The sequence below is a fragment of the Mustela lutreola genome, chromosome 4 (genome assembly GCF_030435805.1).
Source record: "Mustela lutreola isolate mMusLut2 chromosome 4, mMusLut2.pri, whole genome shotgun sequence".
NCBI classification, from domain to species: Eukaryota; Metazoa; Chordata; class Mammalia; order Carnivora; family Mustelidae; genus Mustela; species Mustela lutreola.
In genome coordinates this window covers 130,417,124-130,433,431 of record NC_081293.1, presented here as the reverse complement: position 1 = coordinate 130,433,431, position 16,308 = coordinate 130,417,124, and the positions used below count along the sequence as shown (strand labels likewise).

Here is a 16,308-nt window from a genome sequence, read left to right as displayed (position 1 = left end):
GAGCACTGGGTGTGGTGCATGAACAATGAATTCTGGAATAGTGAAAAGAAATAAAATAAAATAATTTTTAAAAAAAAAAGTGTAGTTGTCTAGGGGACCATGACAGTTTCACTATCACCCTAATGCACTAGTCCCTCAAGTGCACTGGTGGAACTACTACTCAGGGGGATACATACAAAGTGGAGATAAAAAAGGGGGAAATTAAAATAACTTCAAATAACACTGCCTACTGAATATAATAAATACTAATAAAATCCAACTTATAGGCTCTTCCAACTAGGCCTAGACTACCTTTCTACACTTCCTCCTGTAAAGACTCACTTTCAAAGACTATTTCTAGTTAAACTATTTTTTTCTACCTAGACCTTTTTAACATGGGTCAGCCTGGATGTTTATATACAGTCCATCCTCTATCTAAAATGTCCTTCCAGGGCGCCTGGGTGCCTCAGTTAGGCCTCTGCCTCTGGCTCTGGTCATGATCCAGCCCCCCGTTAGGCTCCCTGCTCGGTAGAGAGCCTGCTTCTCCCTCTCCCTCTGCCTCTGCCTCTCCCCTTGCTTGTGCTCTCTCTCTCAAATAAATAAATAAAATCTTAAAAAAAAAAAAAAAAGTCCTTCCTATCAATCAGCTCAGACTCATAATGTATTTGCTTATTTACCAAATGAATATTAGCTGCTAATATGCCACACATTATGCCTACTGCTGAGAAAATAAAATATAATTATAGAGAAATTATTCCAACTTACAGACCTGCCTCAAATATCATCTACCCCTAAAGCCATCCTGAGTCACTTCCCTTATAAAGTCAGACCTACTCAAAACACTTTTTATCTATGTTTGCCCTTGTTTTGTGCTATCTTGTGTATGTGCCAAACTAAACCATGAGGTCCGGTGAAGAAAAGGGCAAATTTTAGGCATTGTTATCTTCTGCAAGAGGCTGGTACAAAATAGGTCTTCTGTAAACACCTATCTAAAGATTTTTAAGTAACATTGGTTGTAAAGCATACCATTTCATAATTTCAGTATCTTAAATTTGTATGTTTCATATTTTCCTAAGGGTATAGTCTCTGGAATAAGGCTGCCTAGGTTTGAAATCTGGCTCTACCAACCATTACCTGTCTGATTAGGCAATTTACCTTACCTTGTTTTGCCTTGATCTCTTCATCTGTAAAATGGGGGCGATGACAGAACCTCTATCTCAAAGTTATTACAATAATTCAATGAGTTAATATGTGTAAGATGCTTTGAATATTGCCTGGTGCCAGGTAAACAAAAACAAATACTAGCAAATAACTTTATTATAATCTAAACAATATTTTTGTCTTCGTTACTTCTCAACTTCTTGCAGAAGAACTAAGTTTGTAATAAGTACAATATTATATATACAGTCTGTCCTAATTATTCAGACTCCCTACTTGCAAATCCATCTTCTTGCTAAAATTTATTTGTAATCCAAAATCAATACTCAAAGTCATTTATAGAAATGCATAGAGCAGCAAAAAATTTGAGTTGCTGGATATGTATGCTTCCAAAGTTGATGTTGAACAACACAATTACACTCTGACTTCATGTTTTCGCTCATTAGGAGAGCAAGGATGGAGAAGAGGATGGAGATTACAGGGGGCAGTGCAGTATAGCATAAGAAATATGGGTTCTGGGCCTGCTATAGAGGTTTGAATCACAACTCTGACAGGTATCAGCAGGGCAGCCTCAGGCCAAGTAACTTAGCACTTGGAATAGCATTTTCTCTTTTGAAAGTAAACAAAATATAATCTACCAGGATGAATTGTTTTTAGGATTTAAGATTATAATCTATGAGATATGTTATGTGTGTACATATCCATATATGAATATATAAATATAGTCCCTAGGATATATGTGTGCCCGTGTATAAACACATACATGCATATATATGTATGTATGTATATACATATAAACAAATATAAACATTTAAAATAAATATATTTCCTCCTTTTCTTCCTTATGAGCACTTATTTGCTAAGTAAGAGCTCTAGGCAACTTTATAAAACATAACTACCATAAACAGAGACTCTACTGTAGTTTTTTCTAATTAAAATCCAGAAAATTTCATTTTGTCATGGAAATATTTTCAGAATTTCATTACTGGTAAAGTGAGTAGAAATATCTTTAGTATTTCTTTATAATCTTTATAAAGATTACTTTATAATTCTTTATAAAGTAATCACTTTACTGGTAAAGTAAGAAGGAATATCTTTAGGTGAAAAAACAATAAGAATGGAATATTCTGTTTATAAATTTAGATTCTCCTGAGAACTCACTTTAACATAGGCTGATCACTTCCAAAGGAACTCAGTAATGAATATTATCTTAAAAACTATTATTATGAGACTCCCAATTGCTTTTGAAAGTTGTTTTGCATACTTAAAGAGCTTTTCTTAATTATGAAATTTTGTAATTCATGTACATAATAAAAAGGATAAACAGTTGTATAAAAAACTTCAATTATATAGCTGTTACACACTGGCTGACTTCCTTAAAATAAACATACCATTTCATATGCTCTAATTTTCTCTTGCAAGAAACTAATTTGCATTTTGAAGTCTTCTTTCTTTTTTTGATAATCTTCTAATAAATGGTCTTGTTCTTCCAGCTGTTGCTGATGAGAGAGGATCTGCTGTTTCGCATGTAGTAAATCTGCAGCTGTGCTACTGTGAGTGCTGTTTCTTAGAGTTTCACTAGCCTGTAACTTGAAAACAGAAAGAAACCTCCAAGTTAAATTCTGAAGAGATTGCACCAAGGAAGAGATGCCTTTTAGGGTATTACTTGGGCCACAACTGCTCTCTGGGAAATCTGCTAGATTCATGGGCTTGAAACTCCAGTAAACATACTGCCATAGCTTATCAGATGACTGTGGGCTGATCAATAAGATCCAAGCCGAACCAATACGATTCTTTCCCACCGTAAAGCAGAGAAGGTAGTCTAGTGAGATAGCCAAGACTACAGCAAACATGCAGAAAGAAATGAAGACTAAAAAACAGTACTTCCTGGATTCCAGATGATTTTCCAATTTGTGATTCTAATCCCTTTTGGATGTCTGATTCTATCTTCTCCACCTTGCATTCTGTTTAGATAAGCTTGTATTCTTACATTAGATTCCTCTTTTTGCTTAAGCTACCTTAAATTATTTTCTGTACTTGCCATCAGAAACTTGATTAATACTATTAGATTCTTACAGCTCTGATTAAAGGCAAATGGAACACTGTCTAGTTACCCTTTTGGAAACTAAAATAAAATCATAGCAAGGTTGGCAAAAGGTAGATGTGACTACATGTTAATTTCTGCAAAAATCCACCCAATCAAACTTAAAAGATTTTGTAGGTTTTTAATATATAGACAAGGAAGAAGTACAGAGAAAATAACAGCAAGAAACCAAGCAAGAACTAGGAGTTAAACTTCGGGTTAATGTAACAACAGGTATTCACATATTTCCAACATGATACATAATAAGCAAATCCATTTTAAACTAACTTAAATTTGTTCTGAAAATTAACTTTAAAATAATTCATTACTAAAAATCTAATAATTTTGTTCTATTAGTAATACTTACATGCTGGAATTGAATCTGTAACTTTTGACTTTGTTCTGTCAACTCTAAGAATTCTCTCATTGTCTCATCCTTTTCTCTCCTTGCTTGTTGTAAATTAGCAGTGAGCTGGGTTATGATGCCATCTCTTTGCTTAATAGCAGCTTCAAATTCTTGTAACTAAAAGACATCAGTGAAAATAAAAAGTGCCACACTTATTTTTTTAAACAAAATTGATTACTACTATAGGTAACTATTCTTCAAAAACAATATTCAAAATGCACTGACAGAATTATGATAATTTTTAAGTAACCTTATCTATTCTTGTCCATATCTGAAAGATCAGCTTGCAGAAATGGGCTTTAATTCCAAATCAACTTTAAAAAAATTACTAGGTCTAACTTATCCATTGTATCTGCTTCTAGAAGGACAAGTGCCATTATATTTAGGAATGTCCCAATCTGTTCCTAGGCAACATCACCATAGACCTGTTCAATTCTCACTTGTTTCTGGAGAGGATGAAACTGAAATGTATTCTGTCATCCTCATCAATGGCCTTTTCCACTTTGTTTTTATAACTGACTGCCACAAACGCTTACTTTTACAAGGACTCGCTGACATTTTTAATGAGTGTAGGTCATCATATTCTGATGTGGTTTGCACCATAATTTTCTCTCCGGCTGATTATAGAAACACCTATCCTACCAAAGTGATGTCAGCCTAGCTATCTCATAAAGTTAAAAAATTAAGCAAGGTTGTTTGTGGTATGTATAAGGACATGTATGATGAGATGACTTAAGTTACTATTTAAAAACCTCATCTTTAAAGAATGTACACACATGATCATTCAAATTTCTTATTTCTGTCTCAGTAACAAAACAAAAACAAAAGTACACATACCTGCTGCAGTCCATCACTCCCATAGGTGGCTCTCATTTCTTCTAGTTCTCTGTTCAGCTCTTCAATCTCATGCTGTTTGCCAGCCAATTCATTTTCCATCATCTCTAGGTGGGTCTGATTGTACTGTGCTCCATGTTCAGAATAAGAATCATCAGCACCAAATTCTTCTTCCTAAATCAATCCGAAATTTTTAATAATTCATACTAATAACATTCCTCAGGAAGAGGGATTTAAACACGGAATTCCATAGCAAAACACAGTTTAAAATATCGCTTATCACCTCAGAGTTTACAGGAATGACAACCTGCTTTGTTATTACTGTGATATAACCTTAAAAGCAAAAACAGTATATTGTGAAATCTGCTACAATTGAGCTTTTATAACAACAAAAGGTGGCTAATTTTGTTTTGTTAAACATTAAAAGCATTTAGAAATCACACACAGAAAGAAGTACATGCAGGAAAAAGCTTTGTTAGTGAGCCAGATGGTTTTAAATAGTGTAAAACATTAGTATTGTGAGAGTTTTAAATACTGTACCCTTAATAAATTTGTAGGCTTTTCTGTTCTCACCACAAAACTGCAACCATTTACCTGTACAAAAACAATTTCCTGATATATTATGATTTTAGAGAGAATTTTATTTAAAGCTAAGAGTTACATTTCTGCTAACTGTATTCACGCATATCTTATGCACAGAGAAAATGCCTCATTGGCAAAAATAGACACAATGATTAAATTTAAATCTAAAAAGATATTATGATCATTTCAAATGCCAATGATTCCCAAAACATTTGAGTGCTTACAATGCAGAAAACACCATACTATACATTTTCATTTAAGTGAATTAAAGTTCTAAGAGCAGCTTCCAGTTTGCCCTCACAGGGGTAATTATAAACCTCAAGTGACTAAATTCTCATATACAAAATACTGCCTTATAATCATTTAAATAACTGTTTTTTGATTAAGCTCTATTCATTTTGAAGTAAAATTGTTTACTGGTGCAAATTCACTGAAGGTTGGTAATCAAGTCAACAAGTATGAGATGAATAGCTGAGAAACAGTCTCCCAACTTTCCCAGACCCTGAATAATGCAGATATTTTCCATAAGATATTATTGCCTCTCTCTATCAAAGATTTTGATGATGGGAAGAAGAAGGATGACAACATATGTCTCCTGGGTTGACCTGGCCAGAGATTAATTTCAGATCAATTAATCTATTTAACAAACCCTTATTTCCCTCAACAGTGCACAAAAGAACTTCACTTCTGCTTACATCTTAGTTATTCATAATTCTACATTAACAGAATCCAAGATAATAAAGTTTATACTGTTGGAATACATAGACTAGAATATCCCAGAGTTAAGATATGCACTACATCTTTTTAAAAGTGAAGATACTGTGGAGCCTGGCTGGCTCTGTCAGCAGAGCATATGACTTGATCTTAGGGTCATGAGTTCAAGCTCAGTCCACTGTGGGTGTGAAGCATACTTAAAATTTTTTAAAAAAGTGAAGATACTAGCTAAGAGTTCTGTAATAGAGTTTGATTCCTTGCAATTTACGAAAACTTTTAGAAGACAGGAGTACTAACTCTATTTAAATTATTAATATCTGGGGCGCCTGGGTGGCTCAGTGGGTTGAGCCGCTGCCTTCGGCTCAGGTCATGATCTCAGAGTCCTGGGATCGAGTCCCGCATCGGGCTCTCTGCTCAGCAGAGAGCCTGCTTCCCTCTCTCTCTCTCTGCCTGCCTCTCTATCTACTTGTGATTTCTCTCTGTCAAATAAATAAATAAAACCTTTAAAAAAAAAAAAAAAAAAATAAATTATTAATATCAAGTCACTTGAAATAATTTTCCAATTAAATCCTCCTAAATTTCAATTAGCTTTTCTTGATTCTGAAATGAAGTACTTTGATAAGCATCTACTAAAATTTTTAGTTATAGTTAAATGAAATGATTTTATGAATATCTTTAAATATCATATTAAGCAAGGATACAACTTTAGGTGGAGACAATATAACTATAATAATTTATCAGTTTATAATGACTATATCTAACACATAATATAGCCAAAGTTCAGCTTAATTTTTCTTTAATTTAAGAAAAATTACACTAAAAAAAACTCCTATGTATTGGCTTCTTAAACTTAATTATGCATTATTATAACAAATATAAAAATCATTATTAATACTTTTTAAAAAAATTTAATACTGTTTAAATAGGTAATAAAAGATTATTCACCAAAACTAAACTAATACAAACTATATTCTGAAGTTAGAATAGAAATACCCAGCAGACTACTGGGATCATTAATAGTTAGCATTATTCTATTTTTTAATGTATATAATTATTTTATTGATATCGAAAGGGTAGAGCATTCATCCCTTCTTTTTTTTTTTTTTTAAAGATTTTATTTATTTGACAGAGATCACAATAGGTAGAGAAGCAGGCAGAGAGAGAGGAGGAAGCAGGCTCCCTGCTGAGCAGAGAGCCGGATGTGGGGCTTGAGCCCAGGACACTGGGATCATGACCTGAGCTGAAGGCAGAGGTTTTAACCCACTGAGCCACCCAGGCGCCCCTCAACCCTTCTTATATTAATCTTCTAACACTATATCTGGTAAACCTTAATATGAAAGTAAATTATTAACTTGAAACATGAAGATCAGATTGATAAACTCGGGTGAAGAAAAAGCCTTTTTCTTAGTGTCTTTTTTTTTTTTTCCTGTGGCATTTGTCAAAGTTATTTAACCACTAGGCTATACTAATAAATTCTTTCTGAATTTACAGATTTATTCAATCTGTATGGACAACATGAAGACTTGGGAAAGTATAAGTAAGGTACATTTTCAAATTTAAAATGTTCTGTGTAGGTAAGTATCACCTCATAAAGATATCAATTCAGAAAGAATCAGAGGAAGATAATTTTTATAACCATAACATTGCCTTTACACCAAAACCTTTTCCTTCCAGTGGATGTTAGTTTAAAAACACAAAAGACAAAAAATAAAATAAATTAAAAAAATAAAAACACAAAAGACTAATTCACTATTAATATCTTATCCTATTATACTTAATGTGGTACTATTTACCTTCAAAAATATTAATAATGTATATTTTAATAAAATAAGAATCTGATGGTTCAGAAAAGTTCATGAAAATTATAGGACTTCAATGTGACTCAGTGACTCATGGAATTGCAGCCAACGAACTAATGAGGTTAAGATCATCCACTTAAAGTTAAAGCTGAGTATCAAATATACCATGCTGTACATCTTAAATATGTATGATTTTTAACTGTCAATTATACCTCAACAGAGCTGAGGCAGGGAGTGAGAAAAAGAAAATGAGGTGAAGTTAAAAAAAAAAAAAGTGATAAGGCTAAGTTTATAAAACTTTATGGCTATAGGCTATGTCTCTAACTCCAGCTAGTCATTTCATAAATATCATGAATTGTACAGGTGACTTGGTTAAGAAGCACTGAATAATCACATGAAATCCATAATGAGATTTTTTGTCCTATTATCACTTCATCTTTCCATACTTAGCAAAGCATATTTATTTACCTGTCATGTGTATAGTTTGCCTCTAGCATTTGCAACTTTCTCCAAATAACCCCACTCAAAGGGTATCCATAAGAATATTTCCTATACATACAACATTTTGGAAATGAAATGTCCCTTCACGGGGGACTGAGTAGACTATGTGTAATTTAAATTAATTTGTAAGAAGGGCATATTTTTTTTAAAAAAGATTTTATTTATTTATTTGACAGACAGAGATGAGTAGGCAGAGAGACAGGAAGAGAAAAAGGAGGAAGCAGGCTCCCCGCTAGGCAGAGAGCCCGAAGCAGGGCTCGATCCCAGGCTCCTGGGTCCATGGCCTAAGTTGAAGGCAGAGGCTCTAACCCACTGAGCCACCCAGGTGCCCCAAGAAGGGCATCTTTTATTCAGTCTGATTTCTCTGGCACATGTAACTGAGTGTATATTTACACAGAAGAGATCTCATTAAATATCATAGGTATCATAGGATAATATTAGCCAATTCTTTCTAGGCCTGAATCCATTATTCAATCCAATGAGATACCAGCCAAAGTAGTCAAGAAAATTAAGTGTGTACCGTATCTATTTGCATAAAATTCCCAAACTAAGTAACATAATCAGAATCTGAAATCCTTTTGAGAATAATTTGTTAAAAGAATTCTCACCACACATTCCATCTATTTAGTGGGAAAATAAAGCACATTTCTGGGGCACTTGGGTGGCTCAGTGGGTTAAGCCTCTGCCTTCGGCTCAGGTCATGATCCCAGGGTCGTGAGGTCAAGCCTCACATTGGGCTCTCTGTTCAGTGGGGAGCCTGCTTCCCTCTCTCTTTCTGCCTGCCTCTCTGCCTACCTGTGATCTCTCTCTGTCAAATAAATAAAATCTTTAAAAAGAAAGAAAATAAAGCATATTTCTACTGAAGAGCAGTTAAAAAAAACTGCAAACTTTGTTGATTATCTTGTTTATACCAAACACCATACTAAATATCAAATATAACCCTCACAACTACACTGTGAAGTAGATATCACTGTTTTACAGGTGAAAAAACTATGTATCAGAATTAAAGTGATGGGCCCGGGTTGATAACATCTTGGTGGTGATGACGGTGAAATCTGAACACAAGGCTCCAGAGCCTCTGTTCTTTTTTATTACCTTACTTCCCTATACAACAGAAAAATGACAGCAATATTTTAAAAACATACAGGATAATTATGAGGCCTACAATTCAAAATTGTAATTCTGAAATTTTAAAAATGCTCCAATGCAAACAAAGCCAAGATTATTAAACTTTGCAAATCTGGCAATCATAATGAAGTTAAAATCTAGGAAGGAATTTCCTTTGGCAGGGAGGGTGTGATACTAAGAGATAATTCCTTAAAATTTCTAATAGGAAAATCTTAATGGTGATATTTATTCCTCAATTTACAAATTTGGCTTACTGATGATTCTTCTGCCTCCTGAAAAGGTGACTATAGCTTAGAAGTCCCTCATAATTCTAGCTCAGTCAAACCAGTTTTAACATCATTAACAGGAATAGCTAAAGCTTCAAAACTAGGCCAGAGTATCATGGATTCAACCAGGCTCCACACTGGCAACCTTAATGAGGTTTTCAAACATTTCACAATCAATTTTTCTACTGTTTTCTATGGACAAAGAGAATATGTAACTTTGTCACAGAATAATTCATCATGATTCCAGGCCCAAACTATATAATATCATATGATCAAATCAGATCAATCTGTCAAAAATTATTTCAGAAATATCTTTTTTCAGTGTAATCTTCTAAGTAACTGTTTTTGTCCAATTATAAATCAGTTAGTCAATTTAGTTTTTGTGACCACCTTAAAAAGAGAAAGTATCAAAGGATATGTCACATAGTAAAGAGATGTCTCTTCCCTGAAATTTTTGTTTGGAAAAAAAAAAAATACAAATGTATGTATAGGTATATATTTATTCATGTATATAACAAGAAAACATATGTTGATTACATATGCAAATACATAGAAATTACACACACATACATGTAGTAAAGATTTCTTGTTCTTGACAATGGTCAACATACTCTAACTTTTACTGTAGGGATTACATTTAAATAATACTTGTACTTTACTTCAAAACATAACAGATTTACTAGGTATCACAGACAAATAGTTTCAATACATTCTTCTGGGCCTCATAATTCCCACCAGTTTTATATTACTGTTTTCAAAAAGAGAACTTGAAAACCACAATCTTTTGATGTCCTCACTTTTAAAAGCTGTAATAATAAAAATTAAAGTTATTCTCTTATCCCAAAGTGAAAAAATAGCTACATAAATTTTATCCAAATTTCACAGGCATATAAGAGATGGCTTGATCTATAGCCACTTGGCTTATAAAAAAATTCACCTGAGTGTAAAGAAGAAAAATGTATTTTGTGGAGTCCTGCCAAAGACATAGGCAGTTCAGGCACAAAAAATGCCTGAAACTTTCAATCAAGAAAGACAAACTATGAGAATTAAGGCATTAGCAAGAGAGAGAGAAGACGGCTGAATAGGAGTGTCCCGACATCACTTCTCCCCATGAACATATCAAGGCTGCAACTACCTATACTACAATTTACTGAGAATGACCTGAAGACTAGCAAACAGCTCTTCCATAGCTAAAGACAGAAAGAAAAAGCCACATGGAAAAGGGTAGGAGGGGCAGAGATGAAATCAGAAACTAAACATCCCAAGCAGCAACCCACAAGTAGGAGATATAACACAGGTGTGAAAGTCCTGCTTGAGAAGTGAGAGGCTCAAGCCCCACACTGAGCACCCCTCATCCTATTGATCTGCACTGGGAATATGAGCCTCCATAAATATTTGGATTTAAATGAGCCTAACTCTGGGACAGCGCAGAGCAATAAGAAACCAAGACTCTGTCTTAAAAGGCCAATATACAATAGCACCTGCTCAGAGACACAACTCAAAGGTACCAGTTTGAAAAGTGCCTGGACTATATTACATGGAGATTTATTAATTTTAGGGCATGTGCCACAGGGGCAAGGATATGCAGGAAATTTCTCTGGGAATGGAAACGCTGGCAGGCACTATTTTTCTTGCCTTCCTTCAGCCCAGCTGGCTTGACACTGGTGGGCCCCCATTTAGACACACTCTCTTCCTAGCACCACTTACCCTGCCCTGCAGAGTCATTCTAACCAACCCAACTGCCCTGGTAAGCACCCTTCCAAAGAATGACTCCTGCTCTAGTATCTAAGAATAAAGCTAACCAAAAAGGTAAAGAAAGACCTGTACTCTGAAAACTTTAAGATACTGATGAAAGAAACCAAAGACGACACAAATGAAGGGAAACATATACCATGCTCATGGGTTCAAAAAATTAATACTGTTAAAATGTCCACAATACTCAAAGTAATCTACAAATTCAATACAATCCCTGTCAAAATACCAATACCATTTTTCACAGAACTTAGGACAAATAATCTTAAAATTTGTATGGAACCACAAAAGACCCCAAATATCCAAAGTAATCTTGAGAAAGAACAAAGCTGGAGGGAACATAGTCCCAGATTTCAAGCCATACTATGAAGCTACTGTAATCAAAACAGTATGGTATTGACATTCAAATGGACACATAGATAACGGAAGAGAATTGAGAGCCTAGGGAAAAAAAAACCATGTTTATGTGGCCAATTAATCTATGACAAAGGAGGCAAAAATACACAATGGGGAAAAGACCATTTCTTCCATAAGTGATGCTGAAAACACAGGACAGGTACATACAAAAGACTGAAACCACTCCTATACCATATATAAGAATAAGCTCAAAATGGATTAAAGACCTGAAACTATGAAACTCCTAAAAAAAACCATGGGAGTAAACTCTTACACCACAGTCTCAGGAATATATTTTTAGATCTGTCTTGTTAGACAAGGGCAACAAAAGCAAAAATAAATAACTGAAACTACATCAAACTAAAAAACTTCTGCACAATGAAGGGAACCCATTAAAAGGCAACCTACTAAATCAGAGAAGATATTTGTAAGCAACATATTCATTTAAAGATTAACATCCAAAATATATTTTAAAAACCTCACAACATGGGACGCCTGGGTGGCTCAGTGGATTAAGCCTCTGCCTTTGGCTCAGGTCATGATCCCAGGGTCCTGGGATCGAGCTCCGCATCGGGCTCTCTGCTCAGCAGGGAGCCTGCTTCCCCCTCTCTCTCTGCCTGTCTCTCTGCCTGCTTGTGATCTCTGTCTGTCAAATAAATAAATAAAATCTTAAAAAAAAAAACACCACCTTTAATAAATAAATAAATAAAAACCTCACAACAGAGTGTATAATGCCAGGTGAAATAAGTCAGTTAGAAAAAAACAAATGCAATACGATTTCACGCATATGTGGAATTTAAGAAATAAATAACAAATGACCAAAGGGGAAAAAAGAGACTGAGACAGATTAAGAAACAGACTCTTAACTACAGAAAATAAACTGATTGTTATCATAGGGGAGAGGAATGAGGAGGATGGGTGAAATAGGGGATAGGGATTAAAAAGTACACTTGTCATGATGAGCACTAAGTAATGTTTAGAATTCATGAACTGCTACATTATTCACCTGAAACCAATATAACATTGTATGTAAACTACACTAAAGTAAAACACTTAATAATTTTTTTTTAAGATTTTTTATTTATTTATTTGACAGAGCTCACAAGTAGGCAGAGAGAGAGAGAAGGAAGCAGGTTCCCCGCAGAGCAGAAAGCCTGATGCAGGGCTCAATCCCAAAACCCTGGGATTATGACCTGAGCCAAAGGCAGAGGCTTTAACCCACTGAGCCACCCAGGCACCCCAATAAATTTTTTTTAAAAATTTAACAAAAAGAACTCATAGCACTCAACACCAAAAAAAAAAAAAAAAAAAAAAAAAAAAAAGAAAGAAAGAGAGAAAGAAAGAAAAAAGAAAAAAAAGGAAACAGCTTAACAATCTAATTAAAAAAATGAGCAGAGGCCCTGAACAGACGTTTTTCCAGAGAAGATATACACATGACCAAAAGGCACATGAAAAGATGCTCATTGTCACTCATCATTAGGGAAATGCAAATTAAAAGATCAAAGATATATTATCTCCACTTGTCAGAATGGCTATTTAAAAAAAAAAAAAACCACAACGGAGCGCCTGGGTGGCTCAGTGGGTTAAAGCCTCTGCCTTTGGCTGAGGTCATGATCCCAGGGTTCTGGGATCGAGCCCCACATCTGGCTCTCTGCTCGGCAGGGAGCCTGCTTCCTCCTCTCTCTCTGCCTGCCTCTCTGCCTACTTGTGATCTCTGTCTGCCAAATAAATAAATAAAATCTTAAAAAAATAATAAGTAAATAAAAATAAAAATTAAAAAAAACACACAGACAAGAGTGGTGAGAATGTGGGAAAAAGGGAACCCTTGTGCACTGTTAGTGGGAATGTAAATTGATGCAGCCACTATGGAAAATAGTACGGCAACCCCTCAAAAAATTAAAAACAGTTCTCTATGATCCACTAATTCTATTTCTGGGTACTTACCTGAAGAAAATGAAACACCAATTTGAAAAGATATATTGCATCCCTGTGTTTATTATTGCTTTATTTACAATATGCAAGACATGGAAGCAACCTAAGTATCCATCAACAGATGAATGGATAAAGATGATGTGGCATATATATATGTATGTGCATATGTCTATATATGTATATGTATATACATAGATTATATGATGGAAAATTACTCAGCCGTAAAAACAAATGAGATCTTGCCATTTGTGACAACACAGACAAGTAAAATAGTCAGAGAAAGGGGCACCTGGCTAGCACAGCCATCTGACCTCTGGGGTCATGAGTTTCAGTCCCACACTGGCTGTAGAGATCACATAAATAAATAATATTTTTTAAAAAGTCAGCCAGAGAAAGACAAATAACATATGATTTCACTTATATATGGAATCTAAAAAACAGAACAAACAAAACAGAAACAGACTCACAAATACAGACAACAGCCTAGACTGGTGGTTGCCAGTGGAGAGGAAACACAGGGCAGTGTGTGAAATAGGGAAAGGGGAGTAAGAGGTACAAACTTCCAGTTACAAAATAAATAAGCTACAGGGATGTGGAATATCCCACAACATAGGGAAGAGAGTTAATATTACAATAATTTTGTATGGTAACAGGTGGTAACTACAATTACTGTGGTAGCCATTTATTATGTATATAAATGTCAAATTACTATGTTGCACACCTGAAACTAATATTCTGTATCAACTATACTTCAATTTAAAAATGAATAAAAATAATTTTTAATTATGTTCAGTTAGCCAACATATAGTACAACGTTAGTTTTTGATGTAGTGTTCAATGATTCATTGGTTGTATATAACACCCAATGCTCATCACAACACATCCCCTCCTTAATTTTTTAAAAAAGAATATAGCCATTATAGGGGTTGGGGGGGAAACAGGGTTGCTTTCATATGTAAGCCCCAAATTTAAAGTCACAAGGCCAGATTTTCTGAATTGCAAGTTGTGATTTTAAACTGAGATAATTCCTCTACAGGCAACTTTACATAGTATAAATCAGGTACTAATTTATTTATTCAACCCTGGTTATTTTCCTGATCAGATTACTAATAAGTATATTCCCAGCTTTTTTAAGCACATTAAACTTTTGAAATGTCAAAGTTTTTACTCCCATTTGCAATTCAAAACAGTAATCTGTTCACTTCAGAACATGAAGTTGTCTTTTTTTTGGTATTAGAAACCTACAATATGGGGCGCCTGGGTGGCTCAGTGGGTTAAAGCCTCTGCCTTCAGCTCAGGTCATGGTCCCAGGGTCCTGGGATTGAGCCCTGCATCAGGATCTCTGCTCAGCAGGGAGCCTGCTTCCTCCTCTCTCTCTCTGCCTGGTTGTGATCTCTGTCTGTCAAATAAATAAATAAAATCTTAAAAAAAAAAAAAAAAGAAAGAAACCTATAACATAACAAAACTTATGGAAAATACTGAGTTGCTGACCATTCATAATTTTCCAAATCCTCAAACTGTGGACCAAAGAAACAACAATAATATCGAAAACAATAAGAAAAAGGTAACAGCATGGCATATATTTACTAATAACACATAATGAAGGTATTTCCTAATGTGGCCAATGTCTATATTAGCTTTTATCAGCTAAATTAAAAATCACTACTGCAGGGCGCCTGGGTGGCTCAGTGGGTTAAGCCACTGCCTTCAGCTCAGGTCATGATCTCAGGGTCCTGGGATCGAGTCCCGCATCGGGCTCTCTGCTCAGCAGGGAGCCTGCTTCCTCCTCTCTCTCTCTCTCTCTCAGTCTCCCTCTCTGCCTACTTGTGATCTCTCTCTGTCAAATAAATAAATAAAATCTTAAAAAAAAAATCACTACTGCAGCATTAATTTCATCAAATGAATATATGTAATTATATACAATTTGAGCATTTGTAAAAAGCATTACTCAAAATATGAAATAGTCTGTATAATAAAATATTCACTGTGTTTACTATGGAAACCTTATGACAATCATTAATCCTAAAATCTCAATATCATTTTCCTAGAGACTTAAAGGCCTCTAATTAAGGTATTCAAACAGATTTAAGATCTTAGTAATATGAAAAAAAATATAGAGAAATACATAACTTTCAGGTTTTCTAGGTCATTTACACTGCATTTTGTTATGCTATACTTCATAATATTTATAAAAATACATAAGCATGTGAGTTGCAAGAAATAAAGTATTAATAAGTTTCAAAAATAATACACAAAAAGTCAACCTACCATAATATTACTTATTCTTACCTCTGAACTGTAATCATCTGCTGTAGTTGAAATCTCACTTTCTGGCTAAAACAAAAATAAAAACCAATTACATTAAGAGCTTCCCCACCCCCAAACATGGTACTTTATTTATCCATTACTATTATTAACATGTGATAGAAAATTCACATAAAAATATCACTAAAAAACTAGTAAAAATTATTCAAATATCTAAAAAAATTTTAAGTATGTGAATTTTATTTTATTCATTTTTTAAAATTTAAGTTCTATGCCCAACCTAGGACTTGAACTCACAACCCTAAGATCAAAATGTCACATGCTTCACCAAGTGAGCCAGCCACATGCCCCTAAAGCTTTAAAATTTTCACTCTATGAAGCACAATGGCTAACTAACACATTTGATATTTAACATAAAGCATTTTTCTAAATATAAATGTATCAAGAGGCACTTTCACACAGGGTCTTATATACATACAAATCATTTGTAAGACAAAAGAACTAAATAAGATA

General features: G+C 34.4%; 1 protein-coding gene across 9 annotated transcripts in view; it reads right to left on the bottom strand.

The window, feature by feature from the left end:
- The window catches only part of AKAP9 (A-kinase anchoring protein 9), a 197,080-nt gene that overhangs the window by 117,885 nt on the left and 62,887 nt on the right, over positions 1–16,308 (bottom strand). For 8 of the 9 annotated variants that reach the window (XM_059171077.1, XM_059171078.1, XM_059171085.1 and 5 more), the window contains 5 exons: positions 15,820–15,864; positions 5,001–5,054; positions 4,464–4,634; positions 3,588–3,743; positions 2,529–2,726 (listed from right to left, as the gene is read on the bottom strand). In XM_059171077.1, the coding sequence (XP_059027060.1) occupies positions 2,529–2,726; positions 3,588–3,743; positions 4,464–4,634; positions 5,001–5,054; positions 15,820–15,864 (624 nt within the window). The remainder of the gene's footprint in view (positions 1–2,528; positions 2,727–3,587; positions 3,744–4,463; positions 4,635–5,000; positions 5,055–15,819; positions 15,865–16,308) is intronic. The other variant, XM_059171081.1, reaches the window with a different exon arrangement.